Genomic DNA, 17,443 nt, shown 5'->3' with positions numbered 1-17,443 from the left:
AACCTCAGAAAAGATGCTGGACAGTATCCCGAAGTGATGGTGAAATAGTTGGTGCCACGGTCATTAGCTGGAGGCATATCACCACCTAATTAGGCTATCTAGACTGACCAGGACTAACACAGGAGGGCTAATGGCAATTTCTTCCAGCTGCTTTCTGTGTATTTATTCAATTTTCTTCAGTAGAGAAGCTGTGTACAAAGATAATGCTGTGGTTACAGTGCATGACTGCTTCTGCTTTCATTTCCCACATGGTTTTAGGCAAATCACTTCAAGCCTCTGCTTTTTTTGAATCTTCCTCCAGTGTCATTTCTCGCAAGAGACATTCTGAAGCTTGAGTCTTTGCTTTTTAGTGACTTCTGTATGGGACATGCTGTGAAAGTATTTGAAAGCCATTATTAGAAATGTTAGAGAGTCTTCTGAAATCCTACTGCTCTACAAGTGTTCTTTAATCATGGCGTATGGCTGAACAACGAAGGGGGCATTTTTAATCTACACTTTGTAAAAAATATTGAACTCAAAAGCTAAATAATAATGCTCAAAGGAAGGACTTTGAAAGCTAAACATGCTTAAGCAAGAAATAAGCAGGACATTTAAACTAGCTCTTTCTGCTGATCTTTTAGTGATAAATGACCCAATTAAGAAAAAAGCAACAACAAATGTTCGCATGAGCTAATGGGTCATGTCATATTTCTGGAGCTCTCCACTTTAATAGCTTAACCATTTGCAAGCAGGCTGCAACTGGCAGGTTAAGAAAAAGTGCCAGCGAAGTGTTGTTCACTTCAAGTCTGGATTATCCACTCATTCACAACACTGGCCTCGAGGAATATGGAAACTGCATCACAAGCCTCATCCAGAGACTGCAGGGATTGAGAGAAACCTCACCGTGCTGCCCACCGAACGGCGACGCAGTGCTGTGAGCCTGGCTGCTCTCCAGTCGTGTCCCTTCATTCCAGGAGCTTTGGCAGTGTTCCCTGGTTGTCTGTACTCTTACAGTTTTCATGGAAAAACTTTTATCACCGGCTATAAATAATGAATTGAGCTGTACACCCCCAGAGTCTTCATATGCAGAAGGGGAAGGCTGGAGGCTGAGCACCCAACGTGTTGTGTCTTGCTCGCACTGCAGGCTGAAATGCACCACAGGACGTCCTGAGCTAGAGTTGTCCAATTAGGCTGAAGAGGCCTGTGGAGGGTTAACAATTGCTGTCTAACAGATGTTCCTCCCCAAAACAGCGTGAAAGATTTCTTCAGCTGTGAAAATGTGACGGAAGGGCAAAAAGCAGGAGATGGGCCTCTCATACACTGCTGCCTTCAGTATAGCTGTCAACACTTCTAGCAATCTATTGGTAGGAAATTCAATTCACACTTTGAGACCCTTCGAGATACCTCGATGCTCTTCATTTTCTTCATATTTTCTACTCAGTACCATTTTGTATTTGTACATTCTTTTAGCTTTTTGCTAGTTCAAAGCTCTGTTGACACAATACAGCATTAACTCACCTCGAGTTGCTTTAAAACCATGTTAGCTGTTGTACCTACAGCACGTCAGGGCTTCGGTGGGTATTTCTGGTTTTACTGCCTCTTCAGAGAGATAGAATCAGGGATGACCGCAGTGCAAGCAGGCACAAACCCCAGCTTTTTCACCTGAAACCTCAGTATGCATCCACCTTCATGCCGTCCTGTCAGACAAGCTCAGTCGGGCTCTAGAAGCACATTTGGCCCTCGGCCTGAAGCCCCACGATGGGCCCTTGGAGACCCGGCTGCACAGCACCTCGCCAAGCCCTGGCAGGCGTCAGGGTTTCACTCTGATTTCACCAGTGGTCTTTGTTGCCGTGTTACTTTGTCAGCCTTCTGGAGAAAACACCAGTAACCGATGGCTTCTGTTACTCCTCATCTGCAAAGATGGGAAGCGACCGCTCTGTGCGCCCTCCTGCACAGCCTGCTCGCGGGCTGGCTCCACTCCGGGCTGACAAAATCCCTCACTGGGATTGGGATGTGCTGGGAGAAGCCAGGCAGTGACTGAGTCTTGAAAAGGGCAGCTCCCTCTGGGTCCATCCAGCGTGGAATCTTGTTTTCTCCTTCTCTTCTAAACAGGGGTGAGAAGGTAGGTGGGACGTGCGGGAGCAGGAAGCGGTGACAGATGGTGGGTATTTAAAAGATGTTTTAATTACGGGACTTGGAGAGAGGCCCTTTATGGCGATAAATTTTTAATTGTTGCTTTTTTTTTTTTAGGAAAAAAAAATTCCCAGTGCTCAAAGGCAGTTCCTGGAAGCAACAGCTCTGGTCTGCACGCACTGTTGACTCTAATCACTTCAACACAGAGAAAACGAAAATGCTGTGCTTGTTAGAACCTGCTGGTCAAACTTCAACTTCTTCTGCAGAGGAGAAGTACTTGCTTCCTTCCATCTGCTGCTTTTGCTAGGAAGGAAAATCAGCTTGTTCAGACACCAGGAAGTTCTTCAACATTTGAACAGCTAGCTGTGAATGCAGGAACAGTAACATGCATAAATAATCATACCTAAAAATATCCTGCATGCCAGTCACACGTATAACCCAGCCCTGGAGCGATTCCTCAGTAACATAAGGCTGCCGAAAGTATGCAGATACATGGGATGTGGGCAGAACAAGGCAGCTGTGGCAGCAGATGCACGTGCCTGGCTCTCTCATACTGTTGTAGTTTTTTTCCTCTCATCAAAACATGTTTTGCTTTTACTGGGAGCTGCCAACTGCCTCTCATGTCTTTGTGCACTGCTCCTGTCAAAGCCGTTTGCAAAGGAGATCAAAACGAGAGCCAAGACCTTTCACAATTCACAGAGCCCCATCACACTCGAATTTAAAGCAGACACCTTTGCAAACTCCAGCACTGACCCTGGGATAGTGTTGGCAGCATGGCAGGGCAAGGCTGAGCCTCAAACAGCAGCTCTCTGTAGCTGAGGGGTGCAAAGTGCAGTAACAGAAGGCTGTGCAGGTAGGTGGCAGGGAGCCTGAGCTGTCCGTGGCTGCTCTGAGCACAGCAAACCTGGCAGCCCGCAAATCACCGCAGAGGGGCATGTGGATGCTGCCCTGCAGCTTGTTGCTTTGGGAAATGGGCTTCCCTGCAGTCAATTCCTGTGCACTCTGCACCTCCGTATTTGCCCTCCTTTTGTGGGGGCGATGCCTGGAGAACAGCAGACACAGGATGAGAAGCGTTCAGACATCAGCCAGGTCCCCGCTGTCCCTCAGCTCAGCACAGCTCTGCCTGGCTCCAACCTGTGCTGCTGAAACCACGGGAGCTGTAACTGCTGCCGGTGTCTGCGGGACCGACGGGTGTACCACACCGATACGATGCCAGAGGGAAAAGAGGGAAAATCCTTTCACACGGAGCGAAAGGCGAGGCAACAGCCTGTGAAAAACCCCGGGCTGTCCAGCATGGTGGGCACACGGAGGAGCCTCTGCTGTCAGCTCTTTGCCCAGCACTGCAGCCACGGAAATACCTCCCTGCCTGCCGGCTAACCACTGCTGATGGAAACACACTGCACTTTCCATTTATTTAGTCTCTGTGGCCTAAAACTCTTTCCAAGTCCGACCGCAGGATCTGGCAGTGGCCTGTCACACCCACCCTTCCCCAGCCAAGCACGAACCAAGCCAGCAGCTCTCAGCACTCACGGTGAGATAACATCAGGAGCACTCAGCCTTGCCAGGTCATTTACATTTTTTAAAAGGAAGGAACTGCATGGACTGAGTCCTAGGAAGGAAATTTGTATATTATTCGTTTTTCCTAATGAAAGTGAAGTGCTGCCTAACTGCGAGGAGCTTTGTGTTCCCGTAAGGGACCTCTTCGCTCTCACCCAGGCTGCACGGTGAGCTCGGGCACAGGTTGAAGGGAGCTGGGGCAGCAAAAAAAGGACTTTTTGGGACACCACCACCGTCAGGAGCAGCACAAACACAGGTCCAAAAAAAGCAGCTCAATATCAGCACGGTGCCTGGGCAGCTCGGAGCCGCTCAGCAGGGATGCGGGGCGGCACCGGGAGCCCCAAAACAGCACCGAGGTGCCCTGAAGGAACTCCCTGTGAAACACTCCCAGGGCAGAGGAATGAGAAGCGCTGCCCCCGTCCTTGTAGCACTGCCCTGGGGCTTGCTGAGGCCGGCCCCAGCCCGGCCCCGGGCGCCCAGCGCCGCCCGCTGAGGCGGGGCGGGCGCTAAGATGGCGGCGTAGCGGCGGGGCCGCCATGAAGCTGATCATCCAGGAGACGTACGCGCAGGCCAGCGAGTGGGCGGCCAAGTACATCCGCAACCGCATCGTGCACTTCGCGCCCGGCCCCGGCCGCTGCTTCACGCTCGGGCTGCCCACAGGTAGGGCTGACGGGCTGTCCGACTGACTGTCCGACTGATGTCTGATTGTCTGTCTGACTGACTGACTGACTGTCTGTGTGTCTGTCCGCCCGCAGGCAGCACGCCGCTAGGATGCTACCAGAAGCTGGTGGAGTACCACAAGAACGGGGACCTGTCCTTCAAGTACGTGAAGACCTTCAACATGGACGAGTACGTGGGTGAGTGGCGCGGGGAGCAGCCCAGCCGCTGCCCCTCTCAAAAACTGCAGCTCCTTCGGGTGGCCGAAGCGCTGGGTTTCGCTGTTTTGCTCATAATTACCGATCTAACTGTGCTGTCTCAAAGCCTCGTTAATTAGGCGCTGCTGCCAGCCCCTTGGAGCGGTGTGCGTGCCGCTGCCTGCGCTCACAGAGCTCCCCGTAGTTACTGTGCATTTGGAGCATCCCAGCTGCAAAGGGTTTAAGGGAGAAAAGATAAAACTTGTGTTACCACAGGGAGTTAGTGGGGACAATCTGAAAACCTGTATAAGAAATATTAGAGTATCAGGTGTTGCCTGAGCCTACACACATTAGAGCCTGCTGTGTTTTACCATTACTTAGGTAATGACCAAGTACGGATCCATTTTATCGCATTTTAACCTGATATAATGTGCGTTATTAACTACCACCTTTGTACCTGGATTATTGGGGTCACTTTAGCTGCAAGTCCCGTAGAGGGCTGATGCGTTGTTACCCATCAGAGTGACCTTCAGGAACAGATACAGGTGCTTGTGGAGACTGCAGAGGAGTGTTGAATTTTGAAGCTGTGATGAAATAGCCTCTTCAGAAAAAGGAGTGCAGAGAGATTAGTGGAGAAGGCCTAGAGATCCAAAGGTGACAAATGTACAGGCTAATTATTTGCTAACTTCATGCTGGTCAAGCAGTTTTCCTGTGAACGATCATTATCAAGCAGCACCAGGGAGTAGACAGTTCTGCGGATTTGTAACATTGAAGGGGAAAAATATATGCAATAAACTATTTCCCAGGCTTGTACACAGTTTTGAAATTGTTCTTGCTAATATGAACTGGGAGGAAGACTGAATAGGAAGAAGCAGACGAGGCACAGTGCGTGCCTGCTTTTCTGGAACATCCATCACATGTTAATATGAGGACATGCCTTATAGCAGCTATTGTGACAGACTTAATTTTGTTATTTGGGGAAGTAAAACGACTTCTGAAAGTTGATGAAGTCACAGAGGACAGATGAAGAAAACAGGACTGTATTACCAGAGCCACCAGAAGGGCATGCAAGTGCATGTATAAGTGTTCTGCATTACAGGTGACATTAGTCCTGTGCGTGCTCTCTTACCAGGTCTCCCAAGGGATCATCCGGAAAGTTACCACTCCTTCATGTGGAATAACTTCTTTAAGCATATTGACATCTTGGCTGAAAACGTTCACATTTTGGATGGAAATGCGGCTGATCTACAGGCAGAGTGTGACGCATTTGAAGATAAAATCAAAGCAGCTGGAGGAATTGAACTCTTCGTTGGAGGTGAAAACCTGAAGGATTGGCAGGAAGCACTGCCTTTCCTCTACCAGCTGTCTCGTTTATTATCTAGAGAGTTCATTTTTAAGGCAGTTCAGTGTATTTGCAGTAAAAGGCACCTTATACACTGGTTCGCTGAGCGCGCATGTGTGCTGGTAGCCTTGTTTTTTTGATGTCCCGCTACCCCAATTTAAGTGTTTCAATTCTGTAAATGAATTGTTCAGGGAATGGTTAACAGGAGAACCAGGCAGGGCTAGAATTTTACCAAATGTAAAATATATTACAAGAACCGGTGTGAACAGCTAGCTGCTAGAATTAACCAACAGAAGCTGAACACAAGTTTTTTTCCCATCCTTTTGCCTTTAGATTCTGCCACTTACTTTTGCTTATTGTAGTCCCAGCACAATTAGGGAAGAATCTCTACTGACTTCAGAAGAGGTTCTTGCTGTCATTCCTACCGGAAGCACATTTGAGTTTGAGCAGAGAAATTGCAAGCGTCTATTCCTGGGAGTGTTGGATGTCCCTGTAATAACAGTGCTGTTGGTTCTGCTTCTTACAAAAACCGTTTCAGCCAGTGACCCACTTTTCAAACTGTCTCTGTCACAGGTATTGGCCCAGACGGTCACATCGCCTTCAATGAGCCTGGATCAAGTTTGGTGTCCAGGACACGGGTGAAGACGTTGGCTATGGACACTATATTGGCTAATGCCAGGTTTTTTGATGGTGACCTCTCTAAAGTCCCCACGATGGCGTTGACAGTCGGAGTAGGCACAGTCATGGATGCCAGAGAGGTTAGGAAAAAAACAGACTTCGTACAATAGCTCTGGAGCTATTCGTGGATTAGCTCATCCCCATCCAGTCGTGGAGCTGTAGTGCACCCTGCTGGCGGAGGCCAGCCCGTGCTTGTTTTGCCACAGACAGCCAAACACCCAATCCTGCTTTCTTGCATCCTGTACCACCACAGAAAGGCCCTTGATCCGTTTTCTGTTTTTTCCCTACTAACAATAACATTTGCATAACCCTGCAGTACAGTTGGGATCCACAGGGAGCTAGAAAGGCGTTTGGAGAAAGTCTTTGGTTAAGAAGTTCTGCTGGTGAAATTACATGAAGTCAGCCAGTGATCCTTACAGTTATACCACATTGTAAAATCCATAGGGGGTGGCTTTTAACTGTCTATACCTTGATTTATTCTCGTTAAGTCTCAATGTAGAAGTTCCTAACAGGGGAGCTCAGTGTCCAAATCACAAAAATGACCCATCAGTCTATGATTTCATTGACAAAACGTAGCCAGAGCAAACAGGACTTGTGATTCAGTGAAATACATCTGGGGAGAACGATAGACCTTCCCCCGTTAAGGACTGGGGCAGCTCCCTTTGTTCAGCAGGGTGTGGGTTTGCTCTCTCTCAACAAGTCTTCTAGACCCTAACTGCCATCCTCTGTGTCTTGGAGTCCAGGTGATGATTCTCATCACGGGAGCCCACAAAGCCTTTGCTCTGTACAAAGCCATCGAGGAAGGTGTCAACCACATGTGGACAGTATCTGCTTTCCAGCAGCACCCCAAAACCGTGTTTGTGTGTGATGAAGATGCCACGCTGGAACTCAAAGTTAAGACAGTGAAATACTTCAAAGGTGAGTGTTTGAGCAGGCTAAGCAGCTGCTGTAGTTAGTTTTTAAGTTGCACAAGTCATGCTTTGTGTTAAATGTTTGTTTGGTCAACTCCCCAAACAGTACATTCCTTAAATATATACAACAGCTGAAACATCCAGCAATAGTAAAAGTGCCAAAGTCAGGCTTAGTTCTGTGGCCGTGGGAGCAAAGGAGCAGCGATTCTACTAATGCTGACTTTCATTAGCATCCAATGAATGAGGATTTTGCTTAATGTCTACTGAAGTCATCTTTTTACCCACTATATTAGGTTTAATGCTGGTTCATAACAAGCTTGTGGAGCCCTTATACAGCATGAAGGAGACAGAAGCAGAAAGAAGCCAGCCTAAGAAGCCTTACAGCGATTAATCCCTCACTGTTCAGAGTAATGCTGAGCCATCTTTTCAATTGAAAACCAGCTGCAAAGAAAGGGAATTGCTGCAGAAACTCATCTTGTATTTGTTCTTAAAATAGCAAAACGATGATGTATTTGCTTCTCTCCATTAAAAGCATAGATGCCAAACACCTGCCTTAATTAACCAAATGAGGATGTGATCCTGTATACTGTGTTCCACAAACTTTCACCGCTAATGTTCTCTGGAGGTAAAATCAAGGGATAAAGTTGTTTGATCAGTGATGCAACTGTAAGCATGTGGACTGAAGGCCTCAAAACTCAAATGTGAAGATGTGAAAATACAATGGGTAATCACTTTGGAACGTAGTCCTTGAAATTCTGATAAATACATTGTGTTGTTCCCCCTCTACAAAACACTCCTAGATTGTAATCATTTAAAATGGGGATGGCTCTTGTTCAGCCTGGAGAAGGTAAGGGATCAGCAGGACTTAGCAGCAGCCTGCTTCATAGCTACAAGGTCATCAACAAGTAGAAACCAGGCACTCTCCACAGCACTCTGGGGGAAGATGGGAAGAGACAACAGGGCATGCACTGAGACAAGATGTTCGCATTGGATCTAAGGAAAAAACGTCCCTGGGAGGCCATTCCAAGCAGCAGGGCAGGTTATGCAGAGGTGGTGCAGTCTGTCCTTAAGAGGTTTTCAAGACCAGACTGGATGCAGCCCTGGCTGAACCCCGCTTTGAGCCGCATGTTGGACGTGAGACCATCACAGCAAGAGGGATGCTTCAAGCAGCACTTACCAGTGCGGTGCCATTAACGCAGGTAATGGTGAGCTCGTGCATCTGTTTGACTTTATTTGTTGCCACAACTCTAAAAGAAGCCTTACATGTTCGGTTTCAGGGTATAATTTTATATGCACTGGTGCTTTATGATCTACAGCAGGGTAGCTCTGTTCACATTAAGCGTAAATGGCTTCTGTTTGTGCTGCTCAGCACTCCATCATTTGTGTCAGCGCAGAGCCTGAAGCAGTAAGTTCTCTCTCTCCTCTTCCTGTGCTTTACATTGCTACAAGGAAATGCCAAATGAGCCTCAAAGGAAACATTCTGTTCCCTCTGACCTCAGCCTGTGCTTAATTACAGAAGCCCCACAGAGATGGGAAAGAGCCTGTACTGGCAAGACCCTGCCAAGGAAACTTGATTCTTGGTTCTGATACGTTAAGTGCTCTCATGTAATGTAAGATAATTGGGGAAGGATTTGTTTTCTTTATGCAAAAATTCTGTGAGCTGTTAATCTATAACTTTCTACAGTAAATACATTAATTTTTTCTAGCTGACGGGATGTGCTGCTCAGTTTTACTGTGCTAGTGAAAAATGGAACAACTTAGGTGGCTGAATGGATGTGTAACGCCAGCTTTGAACAACAGCAACAAAAGCTTTAAAGCCTAAGAAAGACCTGTTATTTTGAACAAGGTTTTCTGTTACATAAAACCAAGGCTGTACTGAAAGCAGTTTGGGACAGTTAGTGCTGCTCCATACCGTAAGGACAACCTTACAACCTGACAACCACCATGCATCACCTCAGGGCTTGCAGCTTGCACGAAAACAGCTCCCCTTGCTCCGAGGGCGCTTGGCATACCCAGACCTGCAGGCTTCTCGCAGCAGGATGCCTCAGGCTTCAGCCTCGCTTGGTTTTGCACAAGCCCAGGTGGGTGTGTTGCTCTACAGCGACCACATGAGAGCAACGAGGCACAAGCCCCGGCGCTGACTGCCACCCAGAAGCACACTGGGGTGCCCCACACTGACCTCTGCTCTGATATGTGTGCCATAATGAAGACAAACAGGGAGACAACTCCATTTACTGTCTTAAAGTGAATTTAGTGCATGTGAAAGGTGCAGGAAATACAAGTTCAACCACACACAACGTAAACTTTCCCTGTACACTGCCCTGATGCCTAAACCAAGACGAGATCCACTGTCCTCTCATACCCTGTTAATCACTGCCAAGTCTAGTAGACTAACAGCCTCTGCAAAAGGAACTAAATCAACACTCATTTTGGCCAGATATCTAAGTAAAATTTATTTACTATCAAAATTGAGTGAGAGGTGTTCACTTTGTTCACTTCAAGTTTCTGAAAAGTTTTCAAGCTCCTGAGCTATCCATCCAGACCCTGCTATTTGTTTTAAACACAGCACATGCAGGTTTAATTTCAAAATATATTTTTAGACCATTCTGCAAGTGGAAAAAAATAAGAAATCAGTGGTTCCCTCCAATAATTACTTTCATGCTCCCAAAACTACTTACTGAGCTTTTAGGGGGAAGAAGGGGGGGGGGGGGGGGTTGAAATATTTTGAAGGGCAAGAACAGTGGAAATAAGGGATCTAGTCCAGAAGAAGAAAAAAGAAAAAAAAAAAAAAAAAAGAAAAAAAAAACTAATCAAATTCCTTACATGAAGAGTTTTTAAAAAATAAGTTACTTCTTCATCTGATGAGAAAAACAACGTAATTTTCAGTATTTTGAAGAACTCAAATTAACCCTGTGTATCCATAAAAATGTGTTTCAGTATTCAACATACTTCTCATCCTCAGTTCATTGCTTTAGCACTCACCACAGTCAAGATAAAGACAGGCAAGGCAAGGCAAGAGGACAGCAATGCAGATCAGTCATCAAGTTGATACGCATTTCAGGAAATGGTTGTTGGTCATTTTCTGCCAAAACATTCAGGAAAGGACCCAGCTGTTACAGCCAGGAGGGGGTGTTACGGATAATCGGCTGCTGTTAGAACTGTCAGGGACACAGCAACGAGCTGCTTTCACAGACACAGCTCAAGAAATGCTATGGAAGCAATGGGCTCAGTCACTGACTACAGAAACAACCTCCTGTGCTGTTTCAGAAAGCTTTCCCTCTCAAGCAGCTCAACTAAATAGCTCCAGAGAGAGCACTGCAACTAGAGTAAAGCTGCCTTAAAAACCCAGGGGTACTAGCCAAGATCCCTGAAAGCTCAGTCTCCCCCTAAAGAAAACTCCAAAATATTTCTATGAGTTGGGGGCTTGGTTTGGTTTTGAAAGAGTGGCATCTCTTGATATAGATTTTCCCATTTATTTTCAAACTTCTGTCAGGCTGCATCTGCTTTAGCACTGGATATGATTACTAAGGACTTCCAGTGGTGATCCTGTCCACCGGATGGGCAAAATGGTCTCCTTTGGTTCTGCCAACAGCCTCTGAAGAGTTGTATGAGATTCCTGTAGTGCAAGGTAGCATCATTCCTCTATCACATAATGGTTCCGAAAAATCAAACAGACTCAACACAAAAATAGAAAGCATCTGTCTCTGGTTTCTTCAGCTTTTGCTGCTAGAGAAGGCTCCTAGTCTTCATCTTCGCCTTCCCAGAGCTCACCATCAACATGCATAGCTTGAAACAATCTGCAACACAGCCAGGAATTTACATCAGGATGGAAAATGGAAAATTTGGAAAAGAAAAAAAAAAGTGTCAAAAATACAAAAACAGCTCACAGTTTTTATACCATAAAACACGCATTTTAACCAACTTTGAGGACTGCAGCATAAGCTACTTTGCACTTTTACAGCACTTGATATCAGCAGGTCTTACAACACGTTACAAACACGATGTTTCAGGAACTTGAAAATAACAACAATCCGAGCTGTAGTGAAATTATCTGCTCTGCTGCAATTCCAGTTAGCAGCCAAGCCTGCCTGCTCCAAACAGCTAACAGTCCTACCAGATAATACTGAGCTGGGCAAACAATTACAAATATAAGCGGGGGGAACAAAAGGGAAAAGAAATGCCATTTTGTAAAACTGATCCTCGTAGTCAAGAGAGCTATAAGCGAAGCTAAAGTGAAAGAAAAAAAGAGCAAGAAATACTGGTAGAAATATAAAAAGGAAAATGGGGTAGGAAGGGAAAAAAAAACACTGTTAGGAGAAAAAAAGTGCTGAAAAAGATTCTTGTTCAAGAACAGAAAACAATCCTGTCAGCCACATTTATTAAAAAAAAATAAATAAAAATAGCAGAGTAAGCAGTGGAGTATCGAGCAAAATGCTGGTATTTTGACGTTTGTATCCAGAGCCCTGCATGTCACGGTGATGGGCCCTAACACATGGAATACAAACAAGCTTCCTACGGCCACCACACCTCTCTTCTGCCTTTCATTTGTCCAGACAGCAGCAGTGCCCCTTGTCTCTTGACATATCCCTACCAGTGATGAATAAACACAGTCTACAGCCTTTTAGAAGCAACTTCCTTGCCCAGATCCTTGTGTTGCATTATCACATGCTCAAGCTTCTGCAAGGAAACATCTCAGTGCAAGCTGTCTCTCAGAGGCAGCAAGTAAAGCATCAGGAATAGGCCCAGAAGGCTCCTCCAAAATATTGAAACGGAAACTCAAGAAAACCAAAATTGCTCCTCATTTTTTTCTTCTTGTTGTCAGATCCTTTTAAGTGCAAATATAAGAAATCGTATCTTAAACCGTATACCTACAAATTTCAAGATAAGGGTAATTTAGGAGAGACAAAAATGTGTGAGTGGTGCAGAAGAAGCAACACAGGTAAATACGTACCGGTTAAAGCACGGGGAAGATGGATCGTTGAAGTGCCTGTACGGGTTCACCCTCGACAGAGAACCCATACAAAGCCAGCAGAAGTACTGCATGCAGCCAGTACACGTCATTTTGTTACAACCATCTAGTTTCTGGCAGGGAAAAGAAACAAGAAATAGCAATAACAAAATCCTACCATGTCAGTCTTCAGGCCTGGCTGTGGATGATACCAGTCCTCAAGTGGCATCAGCTAATAACTGCACCTCACCCTTACTCCGTTATAACACTCGTATTTTTTTCACCATTCAGGTGAACTAAGAGCTAGAATCAAGAACTGTAAATCAGTCCTGCTACTGACAATACTGGAAATTACTCTTTTTCTGAAGCTATTTATTTAGCAGTTATAGACTGAAACAGCAGTGGCCTGAAAGACGTGGAAAACAAAGGGATTCTTATGGATGTTGAGTCAGCCTGGATCTTCTCAGTACTGAACACCATCAACTGCTGTATTTACTCAAGTCCCTGAGCTCTAGAAACATGACTGCCTCTTCTGTGTATTGCAGTCAGCAATGCAATACTTCTTTTACCAGTTGCTAGAAATTTACCTTCCCTGGTGAACTTGGAGACCAGGAATCGATCTCTGATCTCTTCTAAATGCAGAACCTACTTAACAATTCATGCTGGTTGCTGTTAGGAGTTACTCTGATTCTTCAGCCCTTCCCCACCACGCTCACCTCTATAGGAGTACCACAGCAAGGGCAAGACTTGGAGTTCTTCTCTAGCCAGTCTTTACTCTCCATCTCCTCAAGGGCTTTCTGAATCACTCGCTTGCCATAGCGCTGTTCCAAAAATCTTTTAGTTGCCTCATCCGCTTCTAAATATTCATTACGCAAATCCATCAATTTCTCTGAGGAGTAGAATAAACAACACAAAAGCTTTTGTACTATGTTGTAGAAAAAAGTCAAAAGAAACTTAATTAATTAAAAAGCAAGTAAAACATTAGAATACAAAAGAAAAATAGGAGAATATTAGAACCCCTCTATCTTAGAATTCAACTGGTTTACAGTGTTCCATCACAAAAGAGAACAATTGCTGAAATTAGAACAGGTCTACAATGTAAGATGAACTAAAAAAACGAAATATTTCTCCCAAACACACATTTAATGGACCTTTGTCACGTTTTCAAGGCACAACAAACAAGAAGCATTCACCTGATCCAACATCAACTCTGACAATAGAAAGAAGTGGATTCACAGGAAAGGATAAAAAAAAGAACAAACAAAATTATTCTTCCCTTGCTGTGGCCTCTCTGAACCTGGCAGTCAGCAGTTTAGGGACTCCCTGAGTCAGGCAGTGCCATGAAAACAACACTTTTTAATTGCCAGCAGCAGACCTATTCCAAATGAATCCGTCTCAGCTGACACGGTGAGGAGTTTCCTCGTTTAATTCCTGACTCTCAGCCTTTTCCACACAACACCTAACTGCTTCTAATCCATTTCGGAAATGCGATGACTCACCTGCAGTTACTTTACACGGTGAGACCCCGTGGTAAGTCATTTTACAGAGAGTACAAAAAGCATAGTTGCAACGGGAACATATGCCCATGGTGCAACCTGGTTCCTGCATGACCGGTGTCTGACAGCCTGGGCGAGGGCAATACACTACATCTGCCATCAAGTCCAAGCTAGACTGCAGAAGCAGGCGGTCATAACGTGCAAACAATTGCTCTCCAACCAACTCTTTAACCTAAGCAAAGAGCAAAGAAAGATTATGTGCATTTGAAATTCTAAGTTTGCTAGCTTTGGCAGAAAAAGGCAATTTGATGAAAAAGTACCTACAGCTGGGATGAGTTCCCTTTATATTCTCCAATACAGATCAAGAAATTACTCCTAGAAAGGTTATTTTAGGAACAGTTAAATAATCAAATGAGAAACATGCAGCATCAAGTGCAGCGGGACGTTAATTCAGGCCTCCGACCAGCGCCAGCACTGACACAGTGGGCACCATGTGCTGTGTTACGCAGCTTTAACAAGGGCTGTGACTCAGAACATGAAAACAAAATTCCCCAGGTGTGTGCCCAGCGCTCACCATCCAAAGCCACACCTCGCTGCCTGCAGTTACTGGGCACTTAGCAGAACTCTGCCAGCACAGCCGCATTACCTGGCCAGGAGTAGCGACAGAAGAACACTTGGGCTCAGGGCAGTTGAGGCAGTGGACCTGACCATCCCTGATCTGTATTTCAAAGTAGTCCTTCAGGCAGGCTTTGCAGTAGACGTGGCTGCACTCGGTGAAGTACATACATTCGCTGCCCAGCTTCTCACTGAAGCAGATATTGCACAAGTACATCTTACTGTTAAAGCACTTTCTTCTCTGAGCCTGATCAAAGTCCAAGATCTCCCTAATCAGGCTTGATAAAGATTCCACATCCTGCACAGCTCTTTCATCAATGATTTCTTCATCAGCTGCTGCAGAGCCTGCTGCACCACCACAATCCTTCTCGGCATCTAGAGGGACCAAAGCTGTCCTGCTCTGAGCACTCCCTTGATGGCACATTTTTAGCTCATATGGGGAGGAAATATTCAGGTAACTCAATGTTTCTTCCTTCAGGAACTGCATCCAGGCAAACAAGACCACACAGCCTCGATTCTCTTCCCATACGTTGTCTAAATGCTTGCAAAGAGCACTGAGCTAGAAAAGAAAACCACGACTTCAGATTTCAGGAACTTCTGACAACACATTACCATTTTCCTCTCCCATGGTCTTCATTTAATGCAAATTCAGGAGTTCAATTTCTGCATTTTTTATGTAGACATAGAAAACATAAAACTATGCTCAAAGATGCAGGCTTACAACTCTCAGAAGAGCGACCAAATCAAAACAGGTAGGAAACAAAAGAGACAACTGAAAGAGAGAGGTAATTGTACAGGTCTTAATTTTACTTTTATCTACCATGTTAACATCCACCAGAACACTGTCAGTTATTAACTTACTTAGGACCACCACATGGTCAAAATGTTAGAAGTACTCTGCAAACCTGTGCTTGGGAGAGCCATTTGCCACTGAGGGTAAAGGCAGGCGGGGAGGTTGACGGGTAGTCTGGTGGAAGCTCAAAATTCAGCACGAGGGGAGGCAGAAAGCAGACGGTGTACTCAAACCCGTTCTTCTGGAGGCTGTCTGCAGAATTGCCTGAATCAAAGACAATTGAGACAAAGTGAGAAATAGCAAGAAAATGAAAACCAGCCAGCCACAGCTATTTACAGCAGCAACCGAGATCTCTCTTTTCATTTGATAATTTCTAGATTTGAAATGATTTATTCATCGGCCCTCAGTAACAAAACTTCCCAGTGCCATAAAACATCATGGGGTTTTATGAGATTAAATCAGTAACTACCAGTACTGTGAGATACCAGGTCCTGCACAAACCAACAGCCTGGGAAGGCGAGCCCTCAAGAAAGAATAAATAAATAAATGAACTTGATTGTTCCCACAAAGTACTATTATTCATCTCTAACTTTGAAGCTCGCTGAAGAGGTTACGTGCACAAGGATGGAACCCAGAACCCAACAACATCAAAAGCACAGGACAGGGTCAGTCACTGATAAATATTCCTGTAGGTTACCAGCACATCTAAGCGCGCACCAGGAAAAGCTAATTTAGGATAACAAAAGTCGTCTCAACTCACCACTCACAAAAACTTTGAAGTTTTGAGGCAATTCCAAACAAATTCTTGTTTCTCCTCCTTGTGCAGACTCGGCTCTCTTAAACTCATCCTCATCGTAGATGCTAGCCAAGGCCAGCAGCTCATCCTCCTGAGCTTCTTTGTCTTCCGAAGACATTTAAATTTTCTGTGGACACAGCATCACCTGAGTTAACGCGGCCTGTTCAGTAATTGACTCTGGGTATCTACTGTATTCTACTGCAGTAAGATTTAGAAACCCAAATATCTGATATAAAACAATGTGAAATATAACCCAGAATTTTTACACGTTGAAAAAAATAGATTTAACTTTATAAAACACAAACCACCAACAGAACATCAAAGGCTTCAAAAGCAAAGTGTGTTGGTGACTGGGGACAGCTGGAAGAACAAAGGTGAAATATGCTGAAGGCAAAAGTATCACAAGAGATGTTTTGTTAGCATCTGAAAGGGAAAACATCAGAAAAGAAGAAAAATGACCTTGCAACAACAGTTCCTCTCAGCCCTGTTCTAGAAAATGAATTTCTAGAAAATGACTTTCTGATCACAACTGCTGAAGCTGTCAATAAGGCGCCTGAAATCCTACAGAGACACCTTGCAGATGCACCCCCCTAACGCCTCGGTTTGTGTTTTGGTGAAATAAAGCCGTGGTTCAGGCGTTACCTTGGTATTCACGGCTGCCGGTGAGGAGCTGCGGGTGCCCAGGGCCGGGTCCGGGGCGCTGCTCATCCCCTGGGCCAGCGGCGGGCAGGGGCTGCTCGGGGCCCGGCCTCACCGTGCCAGGGCCGCGGCTCGGGGCTGCGGGGCCCGCCTGAGGGCAGAGGAACGACAAAAACCTCAGGGGGAGCCAAGTCCGGCGGGAAGCGCGGCGCGCCCGGCGCTCCGGCAGAGCCCCCTCAGCGCCCCGGAGCCGCCTCACAACCCCCGGCCCGGCTCCGACCGGCTGCCGGGACCCATCTGTAGCCTGAAAAAGAAAAAAAAAACGGAAAAAAAAGCAAAAAAAAAAAAGGTGAAAAGCGCCACCACCACCACCACCCCCCCCCAACCCGGGCACACCCGCGGGGCCGCCCCCCGGGCCGAGGCCGCTCCGGGAGCTCCGAGCCCTGAGGCCGAACCCGGCCCCGCCGCCCCCCTCAGCCCCCGGTACCTCGGCGGGGGCAGCGCTGGGCCCGCGGCCGCTCAGGGCCGGCACCGAGAGGGGGCCGCGGGCGGCGGAGGCCGAGGGGGAGGCACCGGCCCCGCCCCGCCTCCGCCAGCGGCCTCAGCGCCCCCGGCGGCCGGAGGAACGCGGGGCACGGCCCCGGTGGGTGCCGCAGGAGGCCCGAGGGCCGCGGCCTGCCCCGCACACACACCCCCCACCCC

General features: G+C 46.5%; 2 protein-coding genes across 2 annotated transcripts; one reads left to right on the top strand and one right to left on the bottom strand.

The window, feature by feature from the left end:
- The first annotated feature begins 4,179 nt into the window (after positions 1-4,179).
- GNPDA1 (glucosamine-6-phosphate deaminase 1) lies at positions 4,180-9,164 on the top strand. Its single transcript, XM_084295135.1, has 6 exons — positions 4,180-4,329; positions 4,425-4,526; positions 5,656-5,838; positions 6,439-6,623; positions 7,287-7,461; positions 7,748-9,164. Exons 1-6 carry the CDS (start codon positions 4,206-4,208, stop codon positions 7,843-7,845), a joined length of 867 nt encoding a protein of 288 aa, XP_084151261.1. The 5' UTR covers positions 4,180-4,205; the 3' UTR covers positions 7,846-9,164.
- A 1,749-nt stretch (positions 9,165-10,913) lies between these two features.
- On the bottom strand, positions 10,914-17,322 carry RNF14 (ring finger protein 14). The gene is made up of 9 exons (XM_084295134.1): positions 17,229-17,322; positions 16,745-17,045; positions 16,067-16,229; positions 15,419-15,570; positions 14,545-15,072; positions 13,902-14,130; positions 13,119-13,291; positions 12,406-12,536; positions 10,914-11,251 (listed from the first exon to the last, which is right to left on the bottom strand). Exons 3-9 carry the CDS (start codon positions 16,218-16,220, stop codon positions 11,194-11,196), a joined length of 1,425 nt encoding a protein of 474 aa, XP_084151260.1. The 5' UTR covers positions 16,221-16,229; positions 16,745-17,045; positions 17,229-17,322; the 3' UTR covers positions 10,914-11,193.
- Between the last annotated feature and the right edge of the window lie 121 nt (positions 17,323-17,443).

This window comes from Netta rufina, assembly GCF_964035555.1.
Source record: "Netta rufina genome assembly, chromosome: 14".
Lineage (NCBI taxonomy): Eukaryota > Metazoa > Chordata > Aves > Anseriformes > Anatidae > Netta > Netta rufina.
This window is presented reverse-complemented; position numbering and strand designations above follow the sequence as displayed.

Coding starts and splice junctions, on each gene's coding strand:
- RNF14 (XM_084295134.1), bottom strand. CDS start 16,220: ATGTCTTCGGAAGACAAAGAAGCTCAGGAGGATGAGCTGCTGGCCTTG. Junction 14,131..14,544: donor CTGTCGCTACTCCTGGCCAG/GTAATGCGGCTG, acceptor CTCTTTGCTTAG/GTTAAAGAGTTGGTTGGAGA. Junction 11,252..12,405: donor TCTTCCCCGTGCTTTAACCG/GTACGTATTTAC, acceptor GCTGTGTTGCAG/ATTGTTTCAAGCTATGCATG.
- GNPDA1 (XM_084295135.1), top strand. CDS start 4,206: ATGAAGCTGATCATCCAGGAGACGTACGCGCAGGCCAGCGAGTGGGCG. Junction 4,527..5,655: donor CAACATGGACGAGTACGTGG/GTGAGTGGCGCG, acceptor CTCTCTTACCAG/GTCTCCCAAGGGATCATCCG. Junction 7,462..7,747: donor GACAGTGAAATACTTCAAAG/GTGAGTGTTTGA, acceptor CCACTATATTAG/GTTTAATGCTGGTTCATAAC.